Source organism: Botryllus schlosseri, chromosome 3 (genome assembly GCF_051294905.1).
Source record: "Botryllus schlosseri isolate E-star chromosome 3, Bs_hap1, whole genome shotgun sequence".
In the NCBI taxonomy this organism is placed as follows: domain Eukaryota; kingdom Metazoa; phylum Chordata; class Ascidiacea; order Stolidobranchia; family Styelidae; genus Botryllus; species Botryllus schlosseri.
In genome coordinates this window covers 10,854,338-10,866,611 of record NC_137238.1, presented here as the reverse complement: position 1 = coordinate 10,866,611, position 12,274 = coordinate 10,854,338, and the positions used below count along the sequence as shown (strand labels likewise).

Below are 12,274 nucleotides of genomic sequence, written 5' to 3'. Positions count from 1 at the left end.
ATAGTCGTAATGAACAGGACACCAAATACTCATGTTAAAATGTCTTTGTCCATTTCCGGTGATCTCTGTACTAATCTATTGAATAATAGGCTGCTCATAGTCGCGCCAAGCGCGAAATTTTTTGCAGATTCATTCATGAATGTCTTCAATAAAATTAGTTGTTTTACATAATATTTCTTATCCCACATGATCAGATTCCCCGGTAGAGTTGACGAAGGGCTGTTTTCCAAAATGAGGGGCAGGTTATGAATCATGATACATCATCCAGCAGACCAATTATTAATAGTCACTTTGTTGCATGCTGTTCTCTGCACGTCTTTGCCTCCCGTCATGATTGTCGGTATGCCGAGGAGCACACGATTCCGTGTTGGTATTTCTATATGAGGCGCATCCATTCGCAACTGTACTGTGGGGCTCTGATTGCAAAGTGCGCAACTATATTAAAATCGAAAAATGAAGTCGCATTGAATCGCGCGCAGCGTGAAGAAAATTTCAAGAATAATCAAAATCTTCCAAGAAATTGGGAGTCAATTCGTAAATTCAAATTTAATGTCGACGGCCACCAACACCTACTAATTGAATTACGTGTCCACGGCCGCACAAAATTGCTTCCACGCCCGCAGGTTGGCCACCCCTGTCATACAGGTACCACCATGTCTGCTTCTCTCTGATCAATCAACACACGGTGCAATCCTTCATTAAGATTTCAAGGCATTCATTAAGCCCGGTACCCCCAATTTACCAAGATATCAATGCATTAGGGTTTAGTAGGTGACGAGATAGCGTGGTTGTTAAACTGTGTGGCCTGTCTATCTCGATACTGAATTCATGGGGGCCGCGGCCTCGATATTTGAAATTGACCCGCGACCTGTTTTCAGTTGGCGACACCTGACACAAGCGGTATCTTACAAAAGCCTAGAAGTGTGCGCCGTGCTACAAGTCGACGGTTACGGAATCAAAATAGGAAATATCAGCATGGTGTAAATGACCATTGTCGTCGACAAACACCATGATTACCACAAATTACATTAGGGTTCAGTGCATCGTAAATGCCAATGCTGCAAGTCTTCCCGCTTCGACTAACTTACGCGTAAGCTCCACCCTCGCTCGCTGCGCATACATGTATATAACAACATACAGTCACTAAAATTTGATGTATGTAAGCAAGTAGAGGGGAATCTCGGAAGACTGAAGCCGGCGGCCCACTTTATCATGTAAGACGAAAAACTGTCCGCGGGCCAGACAAAATCCCTTCGCGGGCCGGATCCGGCCCACGGGCCGTATGTTGCCCGCCCCTAACCTAAAGTCACTAAAATTTGACATAGTAAGCAAGTAGTGTGGGACTGCGGTAGACCACGGGCCACTATATCATGTAAGAACGAAATCTGTTTGCGGGAAGCTCGAAATCACGCGGCGGGCCCATATGTTACCCGTCCCTGATATGCAGGGTCATTGAGGCACACTTATATAAACTATCAATCTATTTCATTAGCCGTCAACTAACTGTTGTTTTAGAACATTACTATTTGCACATTTAGGAGAAGATCGATCAATCAATCAGTTTATTATTATTTTCATCATTTCAAAACATCACAAGAATGCGATACAATCAAAAGATAGGAAGGTGTCGAAACAACTTGGAGTAGCTTTTAAGATCAGACACCCACCTTAGCCTAGGCGAAGTAAAGACGAGGCATGCACACCGCAGATGAGAGCACGTGCAGTAGTTGGGCGTGAATCGAGATAAAGATGTTCTGTTCCATGATGTTTTACAGCCATTACTATATCTGAGCCATCACTATACTAACAGTAGTTTGACCAGGAGGTGGGTTTTGGGCGACGAGCCCACTCCCATCTCAAACTTATACGACTGATGTCCATGTGGAAAATCCATTAGTTATCGTTGACATTAAAATTATTGAGTTGCTTGATAAGTGGATCTAGTTGTCAGCTGTAATTATAGTAAGGATTTTTAGTTCTAGTTCTATCACTCTAAGTTTAGAAGTGTTGCTCAACCCGGAATATTGAACACGAAACGTGATCCAAAATTGAACACTTGTAAGTGCTGCGAACCACCAATTCTAATTGAAAACTGAAATCGACCGCGCTCTACCGTAACGAAAGTGGTGTGACCCCTATGCGTCACAGGGAAATATGTATATTTTATTGAAATATTACTCTTAAACTTAGTGATTTGGTCAGTTAAATATTATTATTTTACATACGCCATGATTTTATGGGATTCTCAAATATGCCAATGAATGCGAAATTGATGATAAATTACCAAGTATAATTTTTTTTCAAAGTAAGCCGCAATGGTGATGTGTTACATATAAACGGGGAAATACGCAGTAGCGTTGCGAAGATAATTTCTCAATGTGTTTATGTGCCCCAAAAGTGTGTCTGTAAGCAGAATAATGTGTTATGAAGTGTTCAATACGACCTTGTGGATTAGATTGATAGTCGTGCATTTTGGAACTCCATCGGTTGAGGAATGAGAAATATACTCGCAAACACGCTCTGGACAGCTTTATCCAAGTCACAGGAGTTTAACACCAGAAAGGAAGTGCTGGCACGATTCTGCAAGCAAACCCGTTTTCCCGCGAGTCTCGCCTGCCTTGAAATTTATGTCCCTAACACACCCGACCTGGTGAAGGACACACCACTTATTGAGGGATGTGTACAGAGCAGGTTTCTAAAAGGCGGTATATTCGGTCTGCAGCAGGGTAGGACATTAAGGACACCACGATGAATTCCCGCTTTTTGGGCCAGTCGTGCTAGAGCTAGAGCAAGCGATGAAAATGGCGTCTTAACCGACTGCTTAAGTACTACAGTATACCCTGCGCTTAGCTCCAACGCCAGTTTTCTAGCGGGGATTGCGATGGGTGAGTCACACGGAGTCAGTACTGATACGACTCCAATAGGTTGTCGCTTTTTTACCATAATTAACCGGTCCGATTCTGCAGAAATAGCCGATTCGATCATTTTTGTAAATTCTTCGGCATAGTAATATAGGTTATCAGCGGCACATTGCACTTCGCACTAGCCTGTGAGATTGGTTTCCCATTCTCGAGCGTAATAACTTTCGCTAAACTTTCCTTTTCGGTAATCATTAAATCACACCATTTCCGCAATATGGTCGCTCTTTCTCTGGCAGATGTCCTTTTCCACTGCCCGAAAGCTGCGGATGTCGCAGACACTGCTGCGATTGCGATAATTTTGTCGCAGTCTGCCGCAAATCCCAAGATGCTTTCATCGTATGGGTCGAGGACGGGATATTTGCTTAACGGAGCTAGCCATTCTCCGTCTACAAACGCTTTGTGGGATATAAAAGGAGACTTGGGCGCAGGACACATTCTAACTTTCGCGGTTCTGTCAAAACGCGCCGTATTATCGGCTTGCTTCGAATCATGCTGTCTTAACGAAGTGTCATACTAACAACGCTCTAATCGTTTGATATACAACACGTGTTCGTCGTATTATAATCCTACCAATCAATCAAGTAATATATCAAAAATTAGGCAAATTTTGTGTATTCTATGCTTGCAGGGTATGCGCTGTATGCTGTAATGTCGGTAATTTCGTAGTCGTCTAGTTGTTCATGGTGGCATTTGGCATTTACATGGGTATCGGGCTGTCAGACATAACATAAGTTGTTACACTACAATGTAGGTATCATAATTATGTAACGTAAATGACAACAGCCGTTGAATTACTAAATAGCCGATACAGGAAGATGAAAGAAGCTACAGTTCATTAATTGTAGAATTTGGTCACTAAAATCGTGTTTGAATCATTGGTCGAAATAGCCATCGTTAATACTCAAGTATACAAGAAAAATAGCGATTTCGAAGTATGAAAAAAGTATGCATTGTCAAGTAGATGTGGAACTAGCCTAACATTATAGCCGCTTGTGTATGTAGTACAAGTGGGCTGACGTACTGGGATCCAGCGGAAAAGGATAGTATACTTCCTTACTTACCACCTCGAGTTATCGGACAATACGTAGACAACAATTTGTCCCGCCAAAATGCCATCATTCCAATATATCTGCGAATATTTCCAAGAGTCGGCTGTTGCGAAATGCATTTTATACTCAACATATCAATCGCGATGATTTTTTCATCCAATAATACAAACTTATAACGGCGACCCGCGCATTCAATTGGGATGGTTAATTTTAAGATATTGAGCTAGGAATTGCGTCGCTAAACCTAAAACCACAATAATCCTCGTCAAATATCACCTAATCAAGATTAATAGGTATGATTGGTCGTAATGATCATAAATGACTATGCGCCAATCAAAGGCAGGTCTCGAGAGCTATACATGAAAAATTCACGGAGAGAAGACTGATTAATTTACGCCAACCTGGTGTATTGATTTTTGCAGGACGAGTATATGAATAAGTGATATAGTTATTCTGTTCAATTGAGTTTACCTCAGTTATTTAAAATGGTATACACATGAACGTAATTGCCGCACCCCACATCGCCCGATTAAAGGTGGCCCGAGCACGAAGGGGGCCCAAAAGATGTCGCGAATCAACATAAATGATTGAGTATTTTTTTGAGATTTAGGCAACTTTTTCAAAGTTTATTCGCGCTACGCGATATTTGGTGTGGTCAAGTATCTTGATTATGGGGTACCTTCTCCCAAGGAAGAAATGAGCATGATTTGTAGAAAGAGGCATTTCTGTGTTGGCCATTACCGCGGCAAGGGGCTCCAAGACATATTTAGTTTCTGGTCATTTTAAATGCGACTCCGACAACTGTGTCAGAACGATCGACAGCTAGAAATCCCTGGCAAAAAAGAACTGCCCTTATGCTAGCCGAAAACTTCGATATGTATACATATATGTTCGATAGCGGTCTTCAAAAATGACTTTATTTCTTAAATCGTACAGTCTACTTGATAAAATTGTTAGGTTACTTAATTTAAGCCTACGCACCAAATTTGGTTCAATTCCAATCAGTAGCCGCATTACTACAGGAGAAGAAAGTTGTCTATAGAAACGATCTTCACCGTATTTGGTTCAATTCCAACTAGTGGAAGCGGAGTCATTGCCGTCGAAAAATTTTGATTAATAATAAAATAGTATTTACGATGAACAGAAGGCCGAACAGGGGCGCTGTTAATGAATGAATAAATATTCATTCTTCATATCCTCCGTCACAATCACAGAATATGTGAGCACAGGTGGCTGATGAATATTTTTCTTCGAAGTTATCCGATGGAACTGTAATGTCTCATCATCAGCAGAATAGACATATTCAGCAGGGAGATGCTCTTTCTGGAACATTTCATTCAAAGAGAGAAGATGAACCACACATTCGTGATGAATACACTTTTGATTGCATTCTTATCTGCGGGCGTTTTCACTGAAGAGACAAGCAGAGATATCGGATTCGAGGTTGTTAGATATTTGGGCAAAGTTGGGAGATATGAGTAACACCAGCAGCCGTGGGGCGTAATCTAGACTGCTTCTACATGAAAAATGCTCCAAATCATCATCCGAAAAGTGAAGCCGGCAAACTCTTTGTTTACATGAAGCGACCAAATCATTTCTTGGGATTCCTATTGTTATGTTCTTGATCTTGTTTGAACAATAACTCAATGCGACGAGGTTGCAATATGAAATCAGTATATTTTCAGCAGTATAACTTTACGGCAGGCGACACGATCCAGAGTTCAGTTAAATGAAAGGCCAGTAGACAACAGAACACAGGGTATAAATACGAAGCACGACACACGAGGAAATAATGATTGGCGGTAATTACTAATCCTAGACAAATAAGAAACAAACGATACCAACGTAAAATGCACGAACATAACAGTCCTCCCCTGTAAGTTAGGAATACAAGGTAGTTTACGTTGGCCGATAGAACTCAGTTTGTTTTCTAAGTCTAAGCGGATAACGTCTGCCCGACGTTCGAGCAGGACTAGCTACAGGACGTTGTGCCCTATTCCTGACCAATGGTTGCTCAACTTGTGGTTGCTGAGGTTGAACCATTTCCTGTGTGGCTGTATTATTGCCAGCTGAAATCAAGCGTGATAGGATCACTTAGAAAGCTATTACACGAAACAACATTGCTGCCTTCTGATTCGTACATTTTATTTCTAATACAGTTCTGCATCTCGGAACATACCATTTATAACCCATTTTTATACAGTAGCACAAAGGTCTCAAACACGCGGCCCGTGAGAACATTTTGTGCCGTCCGCGATGGCATTTTGGAATTTCAAGTATTCGACAATATATTCTAGTACCACCAATCTATCTTTAGATACAAGAACTTAAATTTTACCGTATCAAGCGTGAATATTTGGCTTACAATAGTAAATTACATTTTCCCGATGTTCACGAATGCCTGTCTGCAAGGTCCTGTCATATAGGTCCTACTTGGAAATTATACATTGATTATCCCTACTATTGATGCTGCAGCCCGCGGCGTCATCAAAAACTAGGAAACTGGCCCGCGAGCACATTTGAGTTTGAGACCTCTGCATAGCATTTACATCATAGTGCTACAATAAAATGTTGAGATGAACATTATCAGCGTCATTGCGCGAAATCACACCATATAAGACTTCCATGTACATACCTGATCTAAAATGAGACGACAACTAAACATCACAAACCTAGACCTAGGTAGTGTGAATCGTACATGCACCGATACACTTCGCAAAGCTACACCAAGATACCGGAAATTCTACAGCTTTCAGGCATGTGCTTCACTTCTGACGGCTGATCGTGTATGAATAGACCTGATCACACATGTAAACAAAAGCAACAAAAGCTTACACCGATCGCGGAAATCATACCAAAGACAAGCACTTCCTTGGCTTCTGACAGTTGATCGCCTTTTTGAGTGAGCCGGCTTCGGGTCACTGAGGATGACGTTACGTGCTTCGTGACCCATCCCGAAGTTCTAGAAATCAGTTGGAAATTTTATCTGAACTCCCTCCGTAGTCGCGCGAAGCGTCGATAATATTGATCGTTTCATATATTACTATCAAATATTTACCCACTCTTAGCCCACGCGATCAGGTCAAACGATAGAGCTGACGGAGGGGGTGTATTTTAAAATTTTGGGCACAAAATGGATGATGATGCATCCTCCGGTTTTTATTAATCACTTTGTTGCATGTTGTTATTTTTTTTAAATCCCATCAGGATTGTAGGCATAGTCGAAATATATATTGGAATCGGCCAAACGTACCAGAAAAAACATCATTCGTGAGACGCACACGATTCCTACTTGGCGTTTCTTTATGGGAATCATCATTTTGCTCTGTGGTTTGCATTTATACGGTGGGACTTATATTACACTAATATATTAAAAACAAAAAATCCAAGTCACCATGAATCAAGTTTAAAATCCCTCAAAGAAGGGTTGTAATGACCCGAGTCACGATTTTCTGATGACTCTACATGACTCGAGTTATTTTCTCAATATACGAAAGGACTCGCATTGACTCTGGTCAATATGTGTATTGACTCGACTTGGACTTCGGGTCATTGCGCATGACTCGAACCAAGTCAAATCACTCGAGACTCAGACGGTCGAGATCGACATTTCATTGTAATTTGGAAGAATTGTGAAGTAACCACACTATTGGCATTTCGTCTATTGATACTGGTACTTGAAAATGCGACCAGAAATTGCTAAAAGTGAGGAAAATTAATATATGATAAATGCGGACCATTCGATATTACCAAAAAGAGTTAAAAAAACAGTTGGTGTAACAAGACTTTTTCTGGAAACTGAACAGAGAACACAATGACTAGGACTCGAGTCATAATACCGTGAAAGGGACTTGACCCTTTGCTGGCTGACTTGACTCGGTGGTGAATTGAAAATGACTCGACTTGATTCGAGTCAAAATTACAAAAGTGAGATCGACTTATAACTCGGAGCTTTGGGACTTGGTTACAGCCCTTGTTTGTTTGTTATTGAGATATTGATGACGTGCGTCGACTACTATTGTCATTTGCACCAGGTCAATTTTCAGCATTTTTACTCCGTAGTTTTCGACGTGAAACACGGCTCACTTCTAGGCTTTTATGAGTCACCGCTGACACGGATGACACGGGTGATATGACGAGGTGGAGCCTGGATAAACCTCCAACCCTTGGATAGGAATTCTAGAGTCGACCTCGCTGGACTCCAACCCACAACGCATTGGTGTTGCAGCCACGGATTATACCACTGCGATATCTCGCCACTTGATTACAACCCTGCCTCAAAGACTTGGGAACCAATTCGTCAATTCGAATTGCATATTGAAAGTCACCAACACACGCTAATTTAAATATGTGTTGAGTGCCCCATAATAATTGTTTAATGTCCTACGACTGCAGGTTGGCCTCCTCTGGCCTGTCGAAATGAACAAGGCTGCAACGTCTTTGAAATGCTAAATACTAATCAGGGCTCGATGTAACCGGACCACCATATAGCCCAGTGGTTCTCAATCGCGACCCTCCGGCTACGCCTCACCAATGATGTACACAGGGCTAATTATAGGCATCTCGCAGAAAGTACCAATTCCATATTTCTGAGCTCTTGTGGTGGTTTCCTGAAGAATCATTATAGACAGATTTCGCAATCGGAACTCACAAAAGAAACCAATATGTCCATTACCAGCGTTTAAATAAGGAGAAACATTTTCTTATGATATCACAAAAGGATTCTAACTTACAAGCTACATACCCCTACCTACAGCCTGAACATAGTGTATGACATTGTACATCTGGTCACCATGTTTTGAAGCATATACTCGCATGTTTAAAGCGATAGCTAGTCGTCGGTCCATTTTAATTCGGATCTGGTACACCCCTATAGGCCTACATCCCATCTTAGTGGTACACCCTCATAAAATTTTGGTAACCTAGGGTGTATGATACAGCCAGTTGAAGATCCCTGGTATTGATAATTGCCGTTATGAATATTTCCTCAATGGATATTCTAATCAACCGTAAATAGTTTATGCGCCGCTTCTAAGTCCTCCGATGCCGGTTTCTATATGCGCAGGGCCTGTCTAATCGCTGATCGTTGTCATTCGTAAAGTCCAATGGTCCAACGTTTATTATTATCGATCAAAATGTATAACCGATCCGAAATAGAATCATTGAGTAGCAGAAAAAACACCAAACAAAAATGGCCGAGGAACGTTTTATACAACTGCGTCCGAAATAAGACGTGGCAAAGTATATTACTGATAATTAAATTTCGAAAATAAATCACCCGATGGAATTGCGATCATTACTGATTTGCGTAAACCAAATGAAAATCGACACCAATATATTGCTTCACCTGCGACGCTGAAAAGGTATTTTTTTCTTCCATTTTTTTACTGAATACAAGACTATATAGGTTTTCCACTCATAATGGTTGAGACTAGCTAATCCCACCGTGAATGAATAGAGCAAGTTCACGCATCAATCTTTTTATACGGGGGTGCATCTTATAAAAAAGTTATTAGCCTAAACAGCTACCGTCAATCGCCAATCATAAATTCGACTGTCACATGAAAATGTCTATACTGGCAATCAACACAACATCTATGATACGATATCAGACCTCGTAAGTTGTTGCTAGGTAGATGACATGTTAAAGCTAACGATTTTTTCATTGATTTCCATGAATATTTTAAAGATTATTTCTTCACGCTTTCGTGGACAGCACAAACAGTTGCCACACGACGTAGTTACCTTACCTCCACATCAGAGGTGCACAAATACATTTTGTCATGATTACTGCTCTGATCTGCTCAAATGAACATCAATAAAAGTACACTGATCGTAAGCGATTCCAATCATACACGCGTCAATATTTACATTCCAGTAGTATGGAAAATCGCATCTCAGAATTGTCAATGCAAACTACTTAGCCATATTAAACATGTCAGTTTGTATGTCTACTAATACATACCAATGTCGAATTACGTATACAAAAGAGTAATTTGCTATTGTAAGACGACATTCCTGTAAAATATTTGGAATTTTCCCATTTGAAAGTAAGCTTCAAGAATTCGCGTTTCAGCTCAATCCATGTCTACGACGTCTCCTCTGTTTCCTTCAATCACGTTCAGTTCCAAGGCCTCGACTTGGGTTGGAGGTATTTCTGTAGAGGAACCTAATGACCAATATTTCTCTTAGCACAGGATTGATGATGTTATAAGTCAACATGCTGACCTTCATTCCTCCATTGATGGACCGATACCGCTAGCCATGTGGGAAATCTTCTTTTCCAGCTCATGATGCGATCAGGCATGTCGGAGTAAAGGAATGGATTCAGAGCGCTGTTTATCGGGAGAATAAGTAGGCCAGTAGGGAGATAGGCGTCCGGCGGGATATCGATTCCTGGAATTATGTATAAAAATTGGATTACTTTAATCGAACGTTTTGTTCTCAAACTGTGGAACAGGTACCACTCGGTGAGAGCTTTTCAATGACGTGTTCTGCGTAATATCTAAAATGTATGCAAATAACAGGATGAATTAGATCACATTTACAACAATTTCACGTTGGTACGGTTACGTCACAGCGGATATATAACAATGAAACCAACCCTAAAAAGTTCGAGAAACAATGAATAAGACGTCATTTCGTCTCCTTCAAGCGTACACAAAGTGGTCAACCAGTCGACTACTTCTAACATTATGTTGCCCTTATATAACTACGATTTTAAAATTGCATGTTTGTCATTAGATCTCTAAATTTAGGTTAATATCGAAATCACTGAATTTTAATATCAATGCTTTCTTTTTCATGTCGCTGCGCGCTGTATCTATAATTTCCCATTTGCATCTGCCCCCTGTCGAGAACTAAACTTCGAATAAATTTCAACAAGCGGTTTTGACCTATAGTTGAAACAAATGAAGTTCATGGAGAGTGGCATTTCTACATTATTGCGTCCAACTCGTTATAGTTACAGAAGGAATATCTCCTGTCAATAACGAGCATTAACGACACATGTTCGATAACCTGCGGTGCTGACATATTTAAGTCTTTGACTGAAATATTACCTCTTTACATAGTGATTATGGAGTCCTGAACCAAGTTTGGGTGGATTGGATTCTTCCAATAGCATAAAAACTGCAACATTTTTGAAATCACTGTTCGAACTATGCATGTCATTCATATTACATAATTTTCATAATTCAAGGTTATCCAGCAGAAAAAGTGTCCTGGTCACACTATATTTATAGATTGAATTTATTACTATTTGACTATCGGGCAACTAATTTGTATTTGGTTACTAGACAAGTGTTTCTTAACCATATCTCCAGCGCCCCCAGCGGTCGATTTGTATTCTGAAGGTGCGCATACGCTCAGTGCGCGAAATGGCGGCGTTGAATAAAATGGACTCGCAGTAGATGATGTAGCAAGGGCATATCATTATATAGTACAACAATGGTTCAATATATCCCTGAGTTGTCATTGCAAACTAACGTTCGACAAAATCTGTCAAATCAACGTTTTTAGTTTCACTCATCGCGAAATATCCACCGACGATATTTTCATGAATGCAGTGGTTTATTTTAATTCATGTGATATTAATTTGTCGTAGGCAACTTTTGGAATGCTAATTCCCCGTTAAAGCATTCCCGTCACGCTATAATGAAAATATTATTAAACCGATACTTACACTGAGAGCTGGGGTTATTTTCCACAAAATGTTTTGAACTAGATGTTGTTTCCTGCAGCACACTGTGTGTCGATATGGAAAATACATGTGCATGACAATGTGCAACTTTTGAGAATGATGCCCTTTGTACATTGAAGATGTTTGGGCCAAAATGATTAACAAATTATACTTGTATTTGAGAGTTACAAAATTAAGTCATCAGTATATTTCTTCGTCGTATCATTAAGGTCGACACTGCTTAGTGTTGTCACCCCCATTCATGTTAAAGTTAAGTGCTTGGTGCAGTACTAAATTTGTTGTGAGCAAATCTCTACCACATTCACAGTTGATTTAGTACTCACACAGAGCAATAAAACAAAACCCAATACAATTAACTTCCCGTATTGCCAATCGCAGAGCAAAATTCGGGATCCGTACATCGATCTCGAACCAAATGCTATTAGCCCGTAGGCATTACCCGACGGTTATTATAACAACCTGGGTTTGATCCCGAAAAAACACATACAATTATACCGTTAATTAGTCGAGTGATCTAATAGTGACGTCCCAACCCGAAACCGGACATCGTCCACTTACCCATTGTTTTTTACTACAGTCCTTAAAATAGGGGGGCGTCAGAC

General features: G+C 40.5%; 1 protein-coding gene and 1 long non-coding RNA gene across 2 annotated transcripts in view; one reads left to right on the top strand and one right to left on the bottom strand.

Annotated features, from left to right (window-relative positions):
- LOC145434894 (uncharacterized) overlaps positions 1-12,274 on the top strand; it is a 260,858-nt gene that overhangs the window by 124,661 nt on the left and 123,923 nt on the right. The window lies entirely within an intron of this gene.
- The window catches only part of LOC145434846 (G-protein coupled receptor GRL101-like), a 75,408-nt gene continuing 72,200 nt past the window's right edge, over positions 9,067-12,274 (bottom strand). The window contains exons 9-10 of the mRNA XM_080312080.1: positions 10,199-10,366; positions 9,067-10,139 (exon numbers count right to left, since the gene is read on the bottom strand). Of these exons, the coding sequence (XP_080168206.1) occupies positions 10,048-10,139; positions 10,199-10,366 (260 nt within the window). The 3' untranslated portion in view covers positions 9,067-10,047. The remainder of the gene's footprint in view (positions 10,140-10,198; positions 10,367-12,274) is intronic.